The sequence below is a fragment of the Passer montanus genome, unplaced genomic scaffold (assembly GCF_014805655.1).
Source record: "Passer montanus isolate IOZ18808 unplaced genomic scaffold, ASM1480565v1 scaffold23, whole genome shotgun sequence".
NCBI lineage: Eukaryota > Metazoa > Chordata > Aves > Passeriformes > Passeridae > Passer > Passer montanus.
In genome coordinates this window covers 11,877,362-11,898,534 of record NW_024366926.1, presented here as the reverse complement: position 1 = coordinate 11,898,534, position 21,173 = coordinate 11,877,362, and the positions used below count along the sequence as shown (strand labels likewise).

Genomic DNA, 21,173 nt, shown 5'->3' with positions numbered 1-21,173 from the left:
GTTGTAGGAAATCATCCCTGATAAACTTTTCTGGCTTTGGGGATGGATTTGTTGACCTCCTTCTGAAATATTTTGTGTCCTTTAAATTCATTACTTTTCTTGTGCCACTGGAAGAATTATTATGTGATGTTTGGGCAGCTTTGTGTTAAGCAATTAAAAAAATGTTTAATGAGGATGTCAGATGTTAAACTGTGAAGTGTCAAGCTTTTTGAAGTCTGGCTTCTGTAATTTAGTCCCTCAGGCTTTTCCACTGAACTCCTGGGGAAAGTTTGGCACCTGAAGTGAGAGCGGCATATGAGCTCTGAGTTTCTAGTTTAATGGTGAAAGCTGGAGCCGTGCCTGCTGGATGTATTTGCCAATCTATGGTGCATCCAGAGGGTGGGAGCAGGGAGCCTGGCCCTGAGCAGGAGTGCTGCCACTCAGGCTCCTCATTCCCTGAGACGGTGCCACGTACTACAGCTGGCAGTCAGATGCATGGTCATGCTTTATTGACCTGACTCTGCTCACAAAACATCTTCTGGGTTACTTTTGGGAATGTAGGGGCTACTTCAGGTGTTGTAAATAAGAATTCCTGTTCTCTGGGTCAGTCTCAAGCAGCTCCTTTTGTGCACTCGTGGTACTGGTAGTTTTGTTTGAATGTCTGATGAGCTCTTCCGTACTTAACTACGTCTTGAAGAATGTGCCTCTTGGCACCCTGACTTTTTAGCCCTAGACAGCAAAAATTTTTTTTTTTTTCCCGTTCAGTGCATGAGGTTGTCCAGGTAGGTTTAGATATTCCCCACTGTTACACAGTCATTTCTAGTATTGGAGCCTATAATAGGAATTCCTGAAATCTGAGAAATGCAATTAAGTGAATTTCAGGTGGTTCAGAGAGGTGGTGCTGGGCAAGGGTTTTCACTTGGGAATTATTTATGGAAGTTCCATGTATTGTAAATATATTTAGTGTGTTGCTCACAGTTTTTCAGAGTTTTCTTCAAAACCATGTTGACCCTCATTCCTATGTTAAAACCTTCCATGTACGGATCAATACAGATTAATAGCTTGCTGCCCTTGTATAAGTGACTGAAAACAAGACTGCAATTAAAAAAATGTCTGTAATTGCCTTCTATTTGTTGATGCTAATGAAGGATTTGGCATGTTAACCTCCCCAAAACCTAGCAGGTTCATTAGCTCCTTCGGGCTTTGGAAAAGAGACATTTTAGGGAGGTGAGCCGAAGTAGGTTTCAGAGTACACATTTCTGTTTAAGGTCAGTTTTTTCTCCTCCAGCAGAATCCTTTTCTGATGAACATAGGATAAGAATGAACAGAAGGAGGAAGGGGAGGGAAGTAACACAAGATTAAAAAAGTTACCCTGTTTGCATGTGCTCTGAAACAGCCCAGTGAGACCGATTCTCTGGGTCAGGAAAGCTCACAGTGTTTCATATTTAGCAAATGTTAGTGTGATGCTGTTCTTGTACGTGACACGAGGAGGGGTGTGGATTTCTCTTGGCCTGATAATTTAGGTCTGCCTTCTCTTTATTCCTGTACGTGAAATAAGGCAGCATTGGCAAGTGGTGTTCACCCAAAATGAGTGTCACTCTTATTTCCCCAGGCTGGTAGAAAATTATTTCAGCTGATAGAACCATAATTACAAGCCTTTCTAAGCTGTTTTAAGTTGAATAATTTAAGCTTGTTTTAAATTATTTACTCTTTCTGGCCTGTGCTATGCCAGGATGTCTAACAGAGACATGTCACTGCCCAAAACCAGTGAGGCTGACAGTGCAACAGGAGACTCGAGCAGACAAAAGCCACTTCGTGCCTCGCTGCTCAGGCCATGATTTACTGGGGACTGCCTGGACCTGCTGGAGCCTTCTTGTTTCCCTGCTTCATGTCTTTAAAAAGGCACCAGTGCAGCAGGGAGGAGAGAAATCACGTGCATTGTGTTGATTAGAGTCTCACTGCTGGAGCAAGAGGAGGCAGTGACTAAGATTTCCCAAAAGGCCCCCATTTGTGAATGGAGAATGGTGAAGCCCAGCAAACCTTTTCTATCTTTGCTGATGAACATGGTGCTGGACATCAGAGCTGCCCAAAGGAAAGGAACCCTTGCTGCCCTTCACATCTCTAGGCCAGGGGGACTCAGTTCTGCTTAGTTAAGTCAGGGAACAGTGCAAGTTATCTCTGTTTTAGTCTCTCTGCAGGGTATCTATGGGTTTAATATCAGCTCTGTTGAGTTACTGTTGGGAGTCATGGAATCACAGAATGGTTTGGGTTGGAAGGGTCCTTAAAGCCCATCTCCTTCCACCCCCTGCCATGAGCAGGGACACCTTCCACTGGACCAGGGTGCTCAGGGCCCCGTCCAACCTGGCCTTGCACGCTTCCAGGGATGGAGCACCCACAGCTTCTCTGGGTGACCTGTGCCAGGGCCTCCCTGCCCTCACAGGAGAGAATTTCTGCCAGGTTTTCTATTTGGCCCTGCCCTCATTCAGTGTGAAGCTGTTGTCCCTTGTTATTGAAATAACACTCTTGAATTATATACATTAAAACCTCAAAGCTTCATGTAACAGTAAAAGGAAAACCAGTTGTTTTCCAAATGATGCCTATTTTTCTTTGTCTTGTTCTTGGAAAAAGCTTATGAACAGACACCTTTTGAAAGTGTTTTGCTACAGTGGTATGACTTAGCAGGATGAATTGAATAAAATCTAAAATGCTGATGTGAGCCTTAAATTGCCAAGGCAAGCTGCAGTGTGCAGAGCGGGGTGGCTTTCACGAGCACGGATTTGTTTTGCAAAATTTGACATTTGCTGGAGACAGAAAGTGGTACAGATTAAAAAAGAAATATTTTGACTGGTCAGTGCAACTGCTGTATCACAGTTAAATTTTCCTGAGGAAATGCACGGAGACTCCATAGCAACTAGATGGATGTGTGCTATATTCTCCGTGCTGCTGTGTTTTCTTGGGAGAATCCAGCCATCCCCCACTGCCCCCACAGCCTGACTGGGCTTGGCAAATGGCACCCAGTGGCCACTGACTGCATCAGGGGTATTTTTAGGATCATGAAAAATCCCCCAAGTTGTATTTTTTCCCTTTTGTTTTCTTGGTGAGGACAGCACAAAGCCTGCAGTGCTGTCTGAAGGGTAGACAAACCACTCAGGCACTCTTTTGGTAATAATTGATTTACTAACCTGTCCTTTCCTGGGATGTAGGTGGTATTAGCACTGGGTACTTCAGCAGGGCTGTGTGCACCCTCAAGTGGAGCAGGCTGTTAGCCTGGCGAGTGACGAGGCCCTGGAAAAGGCTTCCCAAAGAAGCAAAATCAGAAATAATGAATAGCCGTGCCCAGAGCCAGCTCTGCATTGCAGCACGAGTTCTCCCAGGCTAAGGGAGTACGTGCTCGGCTGTGCTGCCCGGGTTTCTAAGGAAGGCCAGCCCGGAGCCGTGGTTCAGGCCTTGCCGGCGCTCCGGGGCGGTGGCACTGCAGTGCCGGTGGGAGCGCAGAGGGAAGCGTTTCCTTGCAGAGCCAGCCAGGGCTCCGTGTCCCTCCCTGTTCCATGGGGGATTGTCCCTGCCGCCGTGGAACGGAGCTCTGACACCAGCCTTAGTGGGCTTGCTCTGAGCAGTGCTGGGAATTCATTAAAACAGAGGAGTGGAGGAAATTGTCTGAGGGCAGCTTAGGAGGAGCCAAAGTCCCGCTACAGCTGATGAATGTGCAGGTGGCTGTAAAGGTTAATTAACACTGCGTTTCCCTTTATTGCAGTTTAGCCATTTTCGAACATCATCTGGCTGGATTTAGCAGCACACGTTCCATTATTTTGGGCAATAAACCATCATTATGTTGTAGTCTCTGCATGGTTGTAATAATGATCATCAACTCAGAAGTGTGAATGCAGGAAGGAGTGTTTTATCCTTTTTAAACCAACTTCAATGTGCAAGCTTAATGATACAAAAGCAGAAGGCTGGAGAGGAAGCAGCCTCCTTCTGGAAGAGGTGTTTGAGATGGAGAAGGATAATTTATAGATATGGAACTGTAATTAAAGGTTATAAAGGAACACTCGGTTTTATAACACTATATATAATAACCTTAACTCTTAATATAATAACTTAACCCTGAAAGATTTGCCAATGATCTCAGGAGATTTAGATTTTTTCCAGATGATTTTAGCCAGGAGATAATTTGCCTCCTATTACATAACCATCTTAGTGATTTATATTTTCCAATGTAATTTTAAACGTGTGCACTTTCCATAATACAGCTCTGTGATTGAAGGACAGATTATGTATGGTGGGAAATAATATCACACAAATGTACCTTGAGGTCCCAAATGTTCTTTATGTAATTCTTGTGTGCTGTGATCCCTCCTGTTCAAATCGCCCTGTTGCTGGCATGAGGAGGACCTTGGTGTTCTGGCACTATTTATAAATTTAATACCCTTCTAAAAAGAATGATTAAAATAGAGAAGCAGAAAGCACTGGAAAATCACAGAAGCAGTCGAGAGAAATCTGCAAAGGCAGAGGGATAAAACGAAGGTGGTTTTTCCCAACACCTGGGACTCGAGATGCCCATGTGCCTTTTGCAGAGCAAGCACGCTTCCTTGCAAAGCATCTAGTGCACTTCTAGCTCATCTGAACATAAGTCCTAAATAATCTTCTCTGCTTTTACTGTTGACAGTGATTTGCAGCAGTTGAGATTCTTCCCATCAGTGATCCTTTCAGTTCTGTATGGACTATCTGCAGTATGTTTTGCTGCTTGTTTTATCCTGTAATACCCCATTACCTCTTAATGGATGGAACTAAGAGTAATGCCTTGAGATTATTAATACAGAAGCTTGGTGGAACTTTAATCCCCTCAGAGATGGTAGAGGTGGGAGACCCCTGTTAGTGAAAAACAAGGTCAGAGAATGAACAAAATCTTCCCTTCCCAAGTGCTGTTCAGGACATCAGTGTCTTTGTCTCGGATATTTGTGAAATGTTAAAAAATTAAAAATAGATGCTTTCCTGCTGTGCAAAGACAGTGCAGAGTTGGGTGGTGGCTGCCGATCAGGCAAGAAAGAGTCCAAATTTTGCCATGTAGGAGTTGTCAGACACTGGAGCAGGCTGCCAGGGCAGTGGTGGAGTCGCCATCCCTGGAGGGATTTAAAAGATGTGTGGATGTGGCACTTGGGAACATGGGTCAGTGGTGGCTTGGCAGTGCTGGGGGAACACTTGGATCTCGTCCATCCTAAATGACTCCATGATTCTGTGGCTGATCAATGAGGCTGTGGCTTGTAGAGAATCTGGCTGACAGAACTGCCATGGGGTTTATTTCCTTTGATTTTTGTCCTTGACAGTCCTTGAGTGCTGAAGGGAGTTGGAGCAGCGAGTGAGCCAGGACCTGCTGGCCTGGGATCACTGATCCTGCTGTGATCCACAGGAAAAGACCAGGCTCACTTCAGTGGGTGCTAGAGCAGGCTCACGGAGAATGGATAAGAATAGACAAATGCTCATTTAATCAGACAGCTGCTTCCCCTGTGGTGTTGATATCTCCCCACAAATGAGTCATCTCTGCAGTAATAAAGAATTTCATTTGTCACTGTGAATGCAGCAGGACTTTTGGAACTCTCACGTAGGACCTGAGGTCTTTCACTTAATATTCATTTGGCCTGGAAAATGGTAGCCTCTTTGAGTATTTTATTATACAAAATTCCTTTATTTTAGAGTGTCATGGCTTAATAGTTGTGTTTTTACTTATCTTGGGGGTTTGGCTATTGTTTAGCTCACAAATTCTTTCCCCCCCCATTATTTTTACTCATTCTAAGTGTGAATTGCAAATTCAGATGGGAATTGTAGTGGACCTGATGAAGTCCTGAGATGTGGGGCGTTGTCAGTGGCTGCCTCTGTGACCTCAGGCTGAAATATTTGCATGTACTCTTTCACTTCATCAGTGTTGGACTGCATTATCATATGACTGCTTTGTAGGCATTTGTATCTTAAATGCCTTGCTGTTGTTCTAAAAGATCATCTGGATTGAGTTCTGAAGCTACAAGTCTTGTAGGAAAAAATAAGTTTCGTGCTGCATTCCACAAAATAGGGAGTTGCTTCCAATGAGATGGGCATGTTGGTTCCTCTTCCCTGTTTTTTTAAAATTATTTATTTCCTGTAGTACAGACTAAGGAGCAGTTCAGCAATTTTTTTTCTGTTGATGAGCACTTAAAGAAGTCCATGGGACTTCCCAGCTCAGGCTGGTTGTAGGAGAAGGTGTTACTCTCAGGAAGGGTAACGAGGCAGGTTGGAATAAACTGGAATCTATTTCTGACCTTTTCTATTACCTAATAGGAAAGATATTAATTTTCCATTCCATGTAATTGAAATTTTATATATATTTCTGTCCCAGTTGGTGTTGGGAAGATGCTGTCAGAGAGGAAAGATGGAAATCCAGTATTAAGAGGAGGTCTTGGAGAAGGGAGTGGTTTGTGGAGGTTGTGACCTGTTTTCCATCTTGTCACTGCCTTGGGGCCAAATTTTGCATGGGGCCATGAAGACCAAATAAATGAACTGTAACAGTGACAGAGCAGGGCTGGCAAGAAGTAATGCAGATGGGAAAAGGTGCTCCTAGCTGGAAGAGGCTGGATGTCCTGCGGGGTGGAATCCTCTGCTGCTTGAGCTCTCCTGCCTGCCTGGGCTCTGTCCTGGGGCTTTGTGAAGGGTGGGTGGGGGAGTGGTCGTGGCCAAGAGTTCTCTCTCAGTTCCTGGGACACTGTAGGGTGCATAGGAGAATGCGGTAGCATCATGTGTTTGGTAATGATCAAATGTTACAGTTATAATGGAGCATAAAATTTCTAATAAATGCCATGGCCCTTTTCTTGCCATTAAAAATTTGGAAAGAAAGCCATAGGCTTTATGAAAGATTATTTAGTAAATTTTTGTGTTTCTTGCTGGCAGTAAATCTGTGGGTTTATATATGTTTGGGATTTCTGCTGGTTTGTCTATTTTACCTGAGCTCCTTTAATGGACCTTACTAGCACTTAGTTTTGGTTCTTATGTAATTATGCTTTTTTTAAAATTGCATTATTGTGTTTTGAGAGAAACCAGATTTTTTTTTTTTTTGTGTGGATATGTTCATGCTGCCATGATCCTTTCCACAGCTCATGGCTTCCAGGCATGCCAGATATGAGTATTGTTCATTATTATCAGTGTCTTCAGAGATACCAGACCGAGAAGGGGTAACTCCTGTCTGCAGTGCAGTTTAAATTTGGGCTTGTGTCCCTGAGGGCAGTTTTTGAGCGACTCCCATCTGCTGGGTGCTACTGAGAACTGCAGAGAACTTGTGAAGCTCCTCCTTTTTCAGAAGTTTGTGTGTTGTTTTTTTTTTTTTGTTAAAGGTGTTGTTCTGTTCCATGCTTCCCTGAATTTTCTAATATCTTATCTACAAAACTAATGTTCATTTGATTATTTCTTTATTATGTGTTTGTTTCTTATAAAAATATGAAGTTCTTAAAACCTTGGTTACTTTGCCTCTTGTTTAGCAGCCACAGGATGTGCGCTATTATTGTGCATCTCACATGTCATGAGTTAGCAATGGCAGCTGAAGAAAGTTTTACAGCATTCCTTGGATTTCTCTGCAAATAAACGGCTCAGTTTTGTCACTGTGCCTTCCTTGGCTCTCTTTAATTTATAGGAACTGCTGGTTTTAACAATCCTGAGAGGCTACAGTGCCCAAGCACTTGCTTTGTCAGTTGGTCATAATCTCCCAATTTCTAATTTGTTCATTATGCAGAATTACAGCAGAATTTGATGCAGACTTTTTTACAGATGATGTGCTCTTCCCGATGACCTTTGGTGCTTCTATCAACTTTATAGAGGTGATTTGGTTCTTTCCCAGGGTGGCAGGCCTTAAGTAGCTGATGAATGATGTGAAGGTGTGTTTTCAATCACAAGATCTCAAATTGTCTGTTAGAACTGCGTGTGTGGCTGCGATAATGAAGTTTAGTCACTTACTCAGCAGACTTATTTGTTTTTCACACTATTCTGGCCCTCGTTTGGATGATGTGTGTCACTATAAGGCACAAATTGCTTGCTTACAGAAACAAAAATTCTTGATTGTACTCTGTTAGAACCCTTTTGATCATAGGGAATTGCTTTTGGAAGATTGAAATCTTTTATTTATCATCTACTGTAACTCTGTCAGTGCAGGGAAAGGCAAAATATTAGACAGGAGTGATACAAACCCAAGCTTTCAAGTACTGTTTGTTGACATGTGATGAATAGAGCACATAATTTTTTCCTTTCATGGCTCACTGTCTCTTCAAAAATTGGGCGGATGAAGCCTTTGGAGCCTGCTCCAAAGTGGATGTGTGTTCATCCACACCAGAGCCTTGTTAAAGGCAGACGGAGTCAGTAACGCTGGATTCTGCTTTGTTTTCCCAAGTAGCTGTTGGTGCCATTAGCTGAGCACATGAAACACAGATATAATATTGGAGAATAGAAAAATTGCAGTTTTATGGCTGCAGTTCAACTAAATGTGGGTGTACTGGGCATGGCCAGGTTGTTTAAGCATTGGTGTACAGGTATATTCAGTGTGCGTGCACCTGTACCTAGATCAGTATGCATTAACTCATATTGGTGTGGGAATTGGGGCATTAGGTTTAGTTTCTTTTCAGTGGCACTAATATACTCTTTATGTTTCTAGTTCAACCATCAAGAGCAAATCATTAAAGTAAATATTCGAGATGTAATGATTTTCTAATGTGAATTATAGTAACTCTTGTTTCTAACAGATGTGTTTAATGGGTCCCAAGATAACAGGCAGGCACAAGGTGCAAAATAAAATAGAAACCAGGTAAATGAACTCTGGGTTTTCACTTAAGAACCTGTGATGAACCACTTTGTATCATTTACCATCAATGATGCACCAGAACAGCAGCCATTAGTACAATGGGTGAGGAAAAGCTGAAATCAGGGGCACAATACTAGCCAAAAGAATGTAATTCTGTGAGGAGTCCTAGAATGTGCTCTTCAGCCAAGGACAAATTATACATTTAACATTGTTACTTCATTCCTCATTGAATTAATTGATTCTGTTGAACTACAGTAAAGCAAAAGATGCAACATGTGGCAAACTTTATACATTGTATTCCTGTGTATATAAGGCAAACCGTCTCTGATATGTTAAATATGTAGTTCCCTACAAACTGGTTTTATATCAAAATAAGCAATATTTGGTTTTGAAAATTGTGTCAAACTCATAAGAAACCCAACAGAAGTGACAAACTTCAGAAGCAACTAGAGCTTAGGAGACTTGGGGTTTTCAGAATCAGCAGTGAGCTCCTGCTGATGTATTCAGAAGGGAAAATTGGATGGTTTTCTTGGAGAACTGAGGCCTTACTTGATATTCCAAATTCAGAATGTGATAGCTTCACAATATCCTAGAAGATGATTTAAAGCAGAAATAGTATCTGGTCTGGGTTAAGGAAGAAAAATCAGAGCTAATAAAGGGCCTGAGATTTGGTTTAGATTTAGACTGATGCAAATAGGCACCAATTAGAGCTTAGTGGCACAGGAGGATATAAAAACCATGAAATACTCAAAGAACGCCTTAGTTCTGTTGAAATGAGCAAAAAAGCTATTTTGGGCATGAGAAGTGATAATTTACTTTATAGCTGTGTTGGCATGGGTGGGCCAGAGCTACATCTTACCCTTTACCCTCAGGTTATCTTTGAATATTTCTCCTTGCATTGATTTTTAGTTTTGTCAACAATCCCTGTAAGATTTCTCTTGTGTTACTCAGTCCTTCATGTTAATGTGTGCCTTTCAATGCCCATGAGGTGGAACCTAGGCTGAGAGGGAAAAGAAATATTAACTGCAGTTTTTTAATGAGAAAAATAGGTGATACATAAACTGCTCTGCCCGTGTGGGCATCACTGTGAAATTGGGGGTTGGTTTTGCCTTCTTGTGCCACACCAATCATCCAAAAGCTCCTGTATCTGTAAAGTAAGGATGTGTTTCATCTGTGGAATGCTGGAGGCTCAGGTGCCTTTTTGTGTATGTTTTATACTTTCCTATCCATGAAAGAATGTTTTCAGGATCTGTAGCTGCAGTGCTTAAACTTCAGGTTATCTCTTTCCTTTTCTTCATAGTGGCTAAAATATGTATAGTGCCCCTAGGATTAAGGGCTGTCCAGAGAGGATCATTAGGCTTAATGTGTCAAATGATTCACCATCAAAAGCAGAGCAAGTCCTTTATAAATGGCTCAAAATAGATTTTTGCAATTGATTGGACTCAAAATATTTGAGTCAAAGAGGATAATTTGCTAGGTTTTCTGCAGCAGACAATGGCCCCATTGTAAAGGCTGCTTAGGCTTTGGGAATTGCTTATTGTGGTCTCTGTGACCAGAGGAAGAAAAGGCTGAATTTTTGGGAAATAGTGATCTCATCAGTGTCATTGTTGTAAAGCATAAAGGTGGGCATAAATGATATAAAGTCATGACTCATCAGAGTTCATTGTCTACATGAGCTCAAGATCTGACCCAAAATAATGGCTAGAAGCAAGTGAGCTGTGTTTTACTTGACCTTCCCACAGAAATATCCCCAGGAGTGAAAGACTTTGCATTTAAGAATCATTTCAAAGTTCAGGGATCTCATAGAAGGATATAGGTCCCAGCGCAGTCTCTTTTCTCTCTCTTTTTAATTTTTTTTTAATTGCTATGTTTAACCACAAAAGTGGCGTGGGAAATGGCTCTTTGGGGAGAGATCTAACAAAAATAAAAGTGGGGATTTATGTTGCTAAGTTATTTGCCTTGATACTTAGAACTCTTTCTCTCTGCCTTTTTTTTTTTTGTTTTTGGTTGGTTGTTTTTCTATGTATTTTTGTTACTAATAATGGCAAAAGAAGTGTAAAGAAATGTTTCTCTCCAGCAGAACAGTTTTGCTTCTGTTGCTGCCTACCTGGGTGTGCACGACTCTCCTTAGTCCTGTTTCATCTTACAATACTCAAGCTTTGCCGTTCCTGGACAGTGGAATGGCAGCCCACCAAGTGAAGTCTCCCTCTGCAGATGAGCTTATGGCTTGGGTTTTGCTGTTTCTCACTTGGTCTTTGAGGTCTTGGTTGGGAGTTTGCAAAGCAGAGTGTTTGTACAACGCTGCTTTTTTTGATGGCCAGCAGTAACAAACTGAGAGTATCTAGCCATTGCAACATTTACTATGTGAATCTTGGGGAAAGTTGCAATTCCCAAAAGCTTGCTGAGGGCTTTATTGATTTGTGTTGCCCTAAGGCTGACAATCATAAGTGCTGCAGGCTTAGAAACACTCAGAGAAACCAGAATATTTCCCCATTTGGTGGGAAAAGAGGGACCCTGCCTTAGCATCAGTTCTTCAATACATGGGATATCTGCTCTCCTTCTTAAAGACCCTTTAAGTTTCATTTCTGAAGGTTTTCAAGGTAAGGGAGTAGTAATTTTCCTAGGTAAGGGAGTAAATCAAAGGAGGTTTGGAGTTAGTGCTGTGAAAAGCTCTCTTGGGCTGCTGAAGAGGGCTGAGGAGCTTTGGCACGAGCTCTGTGCCTGCAAACTGTGCCTCTGGGTTTGGTTTCCTCACTGCTGCTGCCTGGGGGGATTTGCAGCCCTAACAAGACAGCAAAGAGCATGGGAATGCAGAGATACAGCAGCATGTTCCCCCACAAAGGCTTTGAACCCTCCAACGTGCACTTGGTGAGGATACAGTGCCCTGGCTCTGGCAGGACATGACCACGCTCACTTTTTCTGAGTAATTTGCCCTAAAGCCTTGGGGCCACTTGGACAAACAACAGTAATATTGTTGAAAGGCTCTGGCAGAAAGCTGCTCCATTGCTCTCCCTCTGATGGCTGCACAGATTGTTGCTTTCCACAAGGAGCATTTCCCAGGAATGCCTGTTACTCCAGTTTTCCACCCTTTCCCCTGGAGTGGTGCCTTGTGTTTTCCAGGAAGTTATTTGCATATTAAATAGCTTGCTCTATCCAGGGATTTGTAGTTCCAGTTTATGTTGGAACCTTGGTTAGATGAACTTTGGTCAAGCATTTGGTGAGAGTCCTTCTTCCATCCTTTTATTTTGATAACTAAATTAAGAAGTTCTGGCAGTGTGTACGCACCTTATTACAGTCACAGGGTAATGCTTTGGAAGAGCTGAAGGAACTTGTTACCAGGTAATTATGGGCAAGTGAGCCTTGCACAAACATTCTGGAACAGTTGCCAAGTGCTGGCAAAAATGTCAAAAGGGCAAAGGCAACAATTTTAACTATTGTATGCATGTGTCTATCCAGTATGTATCCATCACAGCACCTGAGGTGATCCATCCAGGAGCATTCATCAGCAAGGAACAATTACAGAGCCCCTTAAAATCTCCTCAGGATAGTTAACAAAGTAGAGATCCCAATCAGTAGTGGGGGGCTGGGAGGAGCTGGTCTCTTGGATCATAACTGGAGCTGCTGTGGAGGGGAACTGGGTGGGAATCAATGGGATGCCTGCTGAGGTGTGCTGCCGTACTGGCAATGGGCTGAAACTCAAAGGGAAAAGATTTGGCTGCTTGTTGCAACACTTTGAGAATCTCTGTTTCTGAGGAATTTAGGGCTTAAATTTTCAAATATCTGCCCCACTCTGCTGGGCTTGGATGTGCAGGGTGGTGTATCCTACAGGGCTTTGGTATCTGCAGACACTTTTTCCCCGCTGCCTCTGCTACCCCCAGCTGGTCATGTGTGAAAACTGCCAAATAACTCTCAACTACCTTTTTCCTTTTTGTTTTGTTTGGGTTTTGGTGGTGTAGTTTGGTTTGGTGTCAGTGTTTTTTAATTCTGCACTGAGCATCTTCTGGGTAAGAGGTAGATTGCTACATGCAATCCTGAACATTGTTTTCAGCCTAATGGGTGCAATCATGAGCAACTCCAGCCTAGGGGGAATGCTGCCATTCTCGGTTTTGGTGGGATTGTTCTTATTTTCCTCTGTTTTTGTTTTGTTTGTTTGTTTTGTTTTGTGGGGGTTTTTGCCTCAATTTTTAATCATAACTATTCTAACTAAAAGATTAACACCAGCCTTAAACCAAATTGACAATAAAAATCCCAAACAAGACCAAACATGACATAGACGAGAGCAAAAGTGGTCTAGCAGTAGATATTGTCCTTTTTGGATACATTTGAGCTCATTTGAAATCATACCCAGGGGACATATCAATCCAAAGCAAGCTCATCACAATTATTGGCTACATAAACATGAAATACCATGTGAATCACTGAAATTAAATGCTCATGAAATCTGTGCCCATCCACATTGTCTTGGTTTGTAAATATCAAGTAGATGTTGAATAATAGACTTGAATAAATCATATTTTTGAGTTAGAAACTCAGAAGACATTAGCAACATTCTGAAATTCAGTGCTTTATGTAAGCCCAGTGAGACCGAGCAGGGCAGGGCAAAAAATCAAAACATGGAAAGGCACGCAGCCGGGTAACTCAATAACCCGTGTGTGCAGGGCATTCCGCCCAGCGGGACTTGAACTCTGGAGCTGCGCCGGCCCCGGCCCACCCCACGCCATTGACATGCATAGCTGGCCTGGTAGGTGTAAAAATAGCCGGGCAGCGCCTGAATTGGAAATGGTCACCGAGCGCTGCCCGCATTGCCGGGGTTTCGGGTTCTCCGGGACACGGCTCGGCTCGGCGGGCCCGGAGCAGTGGCCGAGGACCCTCCTCCCGGCCGGGCCCTGTCCTCCGGGAGCGCCGGGCAGCCCTGCTCGGAGCGAGCAGAACGGCGGGTATGGGCAATGCACCCATCTGCCAGGCCTGCCATTCAGAGAAGGGCTTAAGGACACAAGGGAACATACAGGACTTGGATAAAACTCCTGATTATTATGGATACAACATCGAAGAAAGTAAAGAGCCTGAAGCCCTGGTAAGTTTGGCTGAAGAGAACAGGAATCGCAGGGAAAATTTCAGATGAGGGTTGTGCATGTTGCATTTGCAAAGGATGTCTTTGCTCAGGACCTTACTGGATAGCTTGCAGTACGGAGTGATCTGCTAAACTTGTTCGTGCAGAAGCTTTGCCTTGCTGCCCTGACTGTGATTAAAAAGCAGCTGTCGCTGAGCTGTGCAGTGGCTTCAAAGCATTGTCAGCTACCAGAAGGTTGAGGTATGTGAAGAGAGAGCCCCGTGGGTGAAAGCAGCCCAGCACAAATGGATATTATCCCGTTATCCTGGTTTGCACAACTGCTAGGAATGATCTTGTATTGATCATTCTCCAAACTTGAATTCAATAGTTTACTTTTGAGCTGCTGCCTGCCCAGCACATGATTTTGTTTTCTGTGTGCAATGGAGACAGAGCTGCACAGATCCTAATGCAGATGAGGGTTACAGTGAGTGGGACCAGGCACAGGCAAGGGGTCACACTTATGGAGAAATGTTAGCATTTGTGCAGCAAACCAGAAGAAAATCACTAAGATGTGAAATGCTTGCATGGTATTTATGGCAAATGAAGTGTCTCATCTCTCTTTTTTTTTCTTTATTTCTCATTCTGTTTGAGAAGTTAATTAAGTGGTTATTTAATTCAAAATTGGCAATGGAAGTATATCGTGTCCAAACTTCTGGCAAAATAGGAAGAGCAATAAACCTTCAGTGTCAGTGTATCCAAACCTCATGTTCTCTACAATTGATGTACACTAGAATTGGTGTCAGTCTGACCTGGTGCTTGGCACGTGCCTCAGTTACTGCAGTGCAGCATAGAAGAACAGGTGAGCGGAGTTCCTGTGCTCTTAGGGGAAGAGGAGACCCAAGGCACTCCCAGCAGCAGCTCACAAGGAGTTCTGCACTGTCCTAGAAAACACTTTTGATGCTGTCTTGGCTTTCTAGTAGCACATTTTTTTGGCTGGATTTTTCTGACCAGTTTTATGTTCTATTTCACTGACAACACAGCTGGACCCATTCTTCATAGAATCACAAAATTGTTTGGGTTGGAAGGGACCTTAAACATCATCTAGTTCCCAACCCTCTAAAATAAAACTTTCTTCAAGCCGAAACATGAAAGTAACCTATTTCTTTGAGGATGCAGATGGGTTTTTTTTCTCCTACCTAGCAGTTTTTTGAATTAATAAATAATCTCCAGTGATGGGAACACGCAGTCATGGGGAGGGACAGTGGGATTCCTTGGGCTGTGAGGGAGGATGGGCCTGAGGATGAGGGTGGTTTCACTGGGCATTAGAGGATGTCCCTGTCAGCAAAGGTATGGAAGCCCCTGTGACACAAATAAACAAAGTGAAACAGCTCTCCCGACACGTCCAGCCTCTGAGCTGCCCTTCGGCATAAGGTCAGCCCTCAGAGGAGGCAGGAGTGAGCAGCATGTGATCTTTGAGGCTTCTATTCCTTTTTATTTTTCTGGATACTTTTCATTCAGCCTACACAACTTTTCATAGCAGGCAGAGATCAGGCACTTTGATAATGTCTTTGATGTGTTCAATCATAAGACCTTGGCTTTATGTCACCCTGGTAGGGACCAGCCAAGTTTCTTTAGAATGTCTGTCTTGAATCAGGTTTACAGTGCTTGGGGGATTACAAAGGAAAGTTCCTCTATTTCCCTAAGAATGTTTGCAGTATCTTATCATCTTTATGATTTCATACAGAAAAGGCTAAAAGAAAGAGGTGTCTCTAAATTAGAAATGTCAGTAAAGCTTTCTTCTGCAGGGAGAAATTGTGTATCTATTTTTTTCTCCTGAACAGGGATATGGTATCCAGCACAGTACCCTGTTAGCTGTTATAGATTTCCTCTGCCTTTATGTAACTGCAGCCATGCTCCCTGTCTTGGCTCATTAAAAAGAGTTGCCACATCAAGCTGAATATGATGACTCCAGGAGCCTTGTAGCAGATATGAGGTTCAGAACAATTCAGCTGATATTCAGCCAACTCAGATGGCAAAATTGCTTTGCTAATCTAATCTTTTCTAACCTAAGAATCAAATGCAATCTGCTGCTTCAGAACCAGGTATTTCAGACTGCCTGGGGCAGACTGCTCTCTGAGTGCAGCACAGGATTTTCCTACTGCAGCATGCATAGGAGTTTTTCTTCCCTGGTCAAGGCAGTGGATTGGGCAAGGTGGACTTTACCATTATTGTTGCTTTTTTGCAGGTGAAGTTAGGTGAAACTCGTTCCTCTCTCTGGTGGCCAGAGCTGAATTGTTAAAGTCTAGGCCTAGGATTACAAGATTCTTCATTTACTGCTCAAGTGTTCCATTGACCTCTCTGTACAAGTAAGATCTCTGCGATGAGTCTTGCTGAATTAGCAACTGTGGTAACACCATTTGTTGACATCTATTTTAGCCCTTCTCAAAGCAGCATGGAATCATTTTTTCCTGTTTTATGGAACCAGTGCATTTGAATCAATGGGCGATCGGTTAATGGTGTTGGGTGGGTAGAGCAGTTTGACCCTTTAGCACGGATGGTATTCACACATTTCTTTTATTAGGAAAAGTCACTTTGGCCATAGGGAATGAGAAATTGAGAGTGATAGGATTATCTCTCAGCAGTCTGTCATAAACTTCACTTACAGCCTTGATTTTTGTTAGGCCTGGTTATTATCCTGCTAGATAACGTTTGGAGTGGCATCCTAATTCTTTCTAGAGGTGTTCTAGTATTATTATCTCTATTTAGGAACATCATCAGTAATAGAAACTTGCCATGGAAAGTTCTACAGTTACCAACACCTCAGCATCTCAATATATGGTATCCAGAGGATCCTAAATATTTTTCCTTCCTTTAATATTTTCTCCTAGAGGAAATCTTAGTTTCATATCAGTATTTAAAGTACTTCAGTGAATGTGTGTGTCAACTAGGAGAACCAAGACTAATCCTGGGGCTCTTTTGAAGGTAGAAGAGCCCGAAATCTGAAATCTTTACCGTTTTAGGATATGGCTAAATGATTATTGTCTCAAATTTCAGCACAAGAAATGTTCCCATTAAACAACAGGATTATACATTCCTACTTTTTAGAGTAATGAAGATATTTTTAGGATTAATCAAACTAGAAAATCTTTGATTCTTGAAAGCCAAATCCTGTGGGATATTTGGTTTGTTGTTTTTTTTGGGTGGTCTGGGGTTTTTTCCTCTTTATTATTTTTTAAATGCAAAGATTATTTCCCAGGTACATTTGAGAGTGTTTTTTTTAGTCTTGTGCCGATGATAATTCAGACACTCACACATTGTTTCCAAGCTGGGATTTATCCCAGAAAGTTTGTTTTGGAGAAGATGAATAGCTCAGGGGAAGGACAGGGATTACACATGCCTGAAGTTCAGCAAGTACTGATGTGCTGTCCCTTGTTAGATCCCTGATAACTGATGTTGCTTTATACTGTAAAATCAGCATGGATTAAAATAACATCTGTCATTTTGAGTACTGCCTTTGGAAGGGACATGCAGCTGGGGAAAATACTTTGATTCCATTCTTTTCCATAGAAAGCTATGCAGTTTTGCCTCAGTTCTCACAAATCCTTCATTGACACAGTACAGTCAGCAGCCAGGCCAGTATGGCAAGTTAATGAACAGAGTGGGAGGACTCCTACAGATGTCTGAGGCAGCTGAGGATCCTAAAAGGTTTATAGAAGGCATTTGCTTCTTGGCTCAAGGAAATTCAAGGCTCAAAGCCAAATTTACATTAGTTTTCTTTTCCTCTTCTGTTGCTACTGTATTTGCCAAAGCTGGCCCAAATACAGGAACAAGGTTAAGTGTGTATTTAAACCCTCCCTTTAGCAAGTAACTTAAATCTGTTTAGTTTGAGGTCAATTAGATTTAAAGATGTAGTAAAAATTGAACATAGTTTAAAGTGGTTTTCCAAAATATCCTTTTATTCTTCTTCTGGTTAAAAACAAAGCCTAGCTGATCAGGCATTTGTGCATTCCAGCAGAGAGAAAAGAATGGCTGGATGGTATCCTGCAAGCTCTGGAATTTCAGAGTTGGTAAAAGAGTCAAAGGTGTTGAAATATAACAAGCAGTCTAAAATTAAAGTAATTATCTATGAATAATTGAGATTTTTCCTATCAATAACAAGAGATGGAATAGCTGAAGCCACTAGTAAAAATTAGAAGTGTCTATAAGCATTACTAATTGTGTTTGTTTGGAGCAATATTGGAACAGGAGCTGGTCTTCAGGTAAGGCTGTTTGTTACCTCGGTGGTTTCCTCCTCATGTTGCTCAAAAATATGTTTGCTGGGATCACGTAGCATCAATAAAAATTTTTTTAAATTTCAAATGCAGCTTTCTGAGAACAGTGTCATAAAAAGATATGAAACTGCCACTGAATTGTTTTATGCAAATCTTGAAATCACCAGAATTTGATGAATATGTTGGACTTGTAATACATTTTTTATTTATAATGTGCATAAATCATAAATCACTTAACCTAGTTTATTTTCTGAGCTTCTTTTTTTGCCATAATTCTTTCCCTCTCCAGTCATACCAATGAAAGTAATTTCTTGAAGACGTTCTAAATCTTGAATCGTGCTGCACACAGTATCTCCTTTGGGTTGCAGCCTCTTTGTCTGACACAAGAAAGCTTTCACCAGGATGTATAATAAATGGAAACAGTATTACCCTTCCCACCTGCTCCGGCAATGCGTGATTCGGGCTCCCACACATCCCTTTAGCAGAGCTAATGAGAGAATATTCCTTCTCAGGAACACTGGGAGGAATCTGGTCAATGCTATCCCAGGTTTCTGGGTCAGGGAATAATTTTCTGTGTTTGAAAGTGTTTTGATTTGAAATCAAGGATTGTTTGAATCCTGGATCATATGCAGTGTATAGCACAAAAGCTTTCTCTCTTCTTGTACCTATTTCACCGGCTTGTTATTACAAAACATTTTTTGCTGATAATATCCAGAGTCTTCATGGCAAAGCCATGTCCGCAGTGTCTGTAACAGCATGGTGAGGGCAACTCCAGCTCGGTGCCAGAAAAAGTGGTGCCAGCTTTTCCATATCCTTCATGGTGTTCTACAATTAATTGGCCTAAGTGCTTGAAGCACCTTAAGTTATTCAGGTTCATAATATGTGCTATAAAGAATATTTTTATTTTTCTGATTTTTAGCCATAAATATCAACCTAGGGATTCAGACCTTTGACATTTTAAAATAATTAATTACTAGATGCTATTAGCTCCATCTTGGCAGAGAATATTTAACTTGCTAGCGATCTCTCACCTCTAAAAGCTTATCTTCCTCTTCACATCTCACAAATCCTGGGATTCTTCTCATCTTAACAAATATTAGTTTATTGTAAGGCCGGTTGTGTCTTTTTCCTGGAGAAGAACTTGCTCTATGTTATGAGAACATGATGTTTGTTTAGTGAAAGCCGCTATTTTAGAATTATGGGCTTTTCAGTTCAACTATTCATGAACAAATTCCATACAACCAAAGGTACACAGCAAGATGAATCTGATCTGAAATGCCTGTATGTGGTTGAATGGGAAAAAATGAGTGATAAAAAATCTTGTTTTTATATTGAAATAAGAAAATTGGCCCTATTGTTCATCCAGGAATTTAGATACTGAAATTTCTTTAGGATCTGTGATTTAATCTGTCTTCCTTCATCACTCCCAATAAATGAATGGAATGAAAACATACATTTTTATGGGCAAAGGAAGTGGCCTTGAAAGCAAAGCACTGTTGTATTTCTTTTCTTTCAGAAGATGAATGTTATTTCATTAAGGGCTGGGAAAATATGTGTCCATTATAGCTGTCATTTAAGTAATTTATCAGTGCTAGATTACTGAGCCTGTACTGTTGCAAGTGGAATATTTAGCTCTCATTATGGCATGTATATCAGAACTGTGGGCTCATACTCTGCTCTGGGGGTTTAATTAAAAGCAAAACATATAAAAAACCCTTTACCTCTTTGCTGTCAGTGCTCCACCTTCGAGTATGATGCCCTTTGGAGATCAGCAGCACTTTCAGCTCAATAAAAAAATATTCAGTGTACAGCACATAAAATGCGAGCCACTGATAAACTTGCTGGCAAGTTTTCAGGAAGTATTCGATGAGGAAAAGCATTGTATTTGCATTCCCATCTTTTGCATCTGAATGCTGGTGTGGAAGAAGGTTCCTTAATGGGCAAAAATCCGTCTGTGAGGAGTGAGTTGGGGAATGGTAACACCTGGTCTGTGCCACTTTTAGAGATGCACCCAGTTAAAGGATGGCTGGTTGGAACAGATGGCTCCTGAAATCAGAGAATAGCCAAGGCAGCTGGGACAAAATTCAGTGGTTGTCTCAAGGGTAGGAGTTTAAACTGACACTTTAGCAAGGAGGGAATAAAAAAAGGAAAAGGTATATGTTCGCATACCTGCTATTTTTCCTATTTGCATCTTTAAGTACTGAATAGCATCAAGAAACCGTGAAAATTTGAGTTTAGAAGGTGCAACTTTGCTTCTGCCACGAGCTGAATTCTCAACTCCAGGCGTTCCCTGGATATGTTAACATGATGAGCCAGCAGTCAGTTAGGAGCTTCTTAATGAAGAAGAGTTCACAAGCTATCAGCATTTTGCTAATTATAGAAACAGCTGTTGTACAAACAGTGCCTCACAACTCTGGAGTTTTTAAATGGCATTAACACTGTCACCTACCCCTGCATATTGATTAATTGTATCTTAATGCCTGCAGTGATAACACAGAATTCACTTGAACATCGATGGTTTTTTAGCCAATAATGATTTGAGTTTCTTGACTTATGTAAAGCAGGTTTTTCTCATGTCCTGATCAGGGACAATAGCTTCAAAAGTTACAGCTGAGTAAATGTTTCTCCATAAAATCAAAGCAGTACATCCCCAAGTCCATGCTTGAAAAGTCTGAAAATGTTATTACCGCTCAGGTACATATTGTAATACGCAAACAAAACAAATAGGTTAAATTAAGGTGTAAGCATACTACTTGGATATTAGCTTGAGTTTTGAATTATCTTTTTGTCAGCATTCCATTAGCAAACTGTATTTAGTAGATGAGAAATATTCAGGGGCCCATAGTTCTGGACTGTTCTCTCACAGAGATGTTTCTGATTTTGGACAGACTGGAGTCATTCAATTTACTTAGAGGGGAAAAAAACCCAAATCCAACCTGCAGGAATCATTTTTCTACAGACACAATTTAAATATTTGATGGGTAATGTTATGATGAAAGCTGTCCTTTGAAAATTGAAGCCTTTTACTCCCCTAGTCTTCTTATGTGTGAAACTGGTTTTCTCT

General features: G+C 41.7%; 1 protein-coding gene across 41 annotated transcripts in view; it reads left to right on the top strand.

The window, feature by feature from the left end:
* ANK2 (ankyrin 2) overlaps nucleotides 1-21,173 on the top strand; it is a 282,700-nt gene that overhangs the window by 135,502 nt on the left and 126,025 nt on the right. For 9 of the 41 annotated variants that reach the window (XM_039710591.1, XM_039710588.1, XM_039710586.1 and 6 more), the window contains exon 1: nucleotides 13,620-13,862. The exons of 19 other annotated variants lie outside the window; for them this stretch is intronic. In XM_039710591.1, coding sequence (XP_039566525.1) covers nucleotides 13,728-13,862 — 135 coding nt within the window. In that variant the 5' untranslated portion in view covers nucleotides 13,620-13,727. Of the gene's footprint in view, nucleotides 1-13,614; nucleotides 13,863-21,173 lie in introns of those variants that run through there. 13 more of the 41 variants (XM_039710558.1, XM_039710556.1, XM_039710553.1 and 10 more) reach the window with 3 other exon arrangements.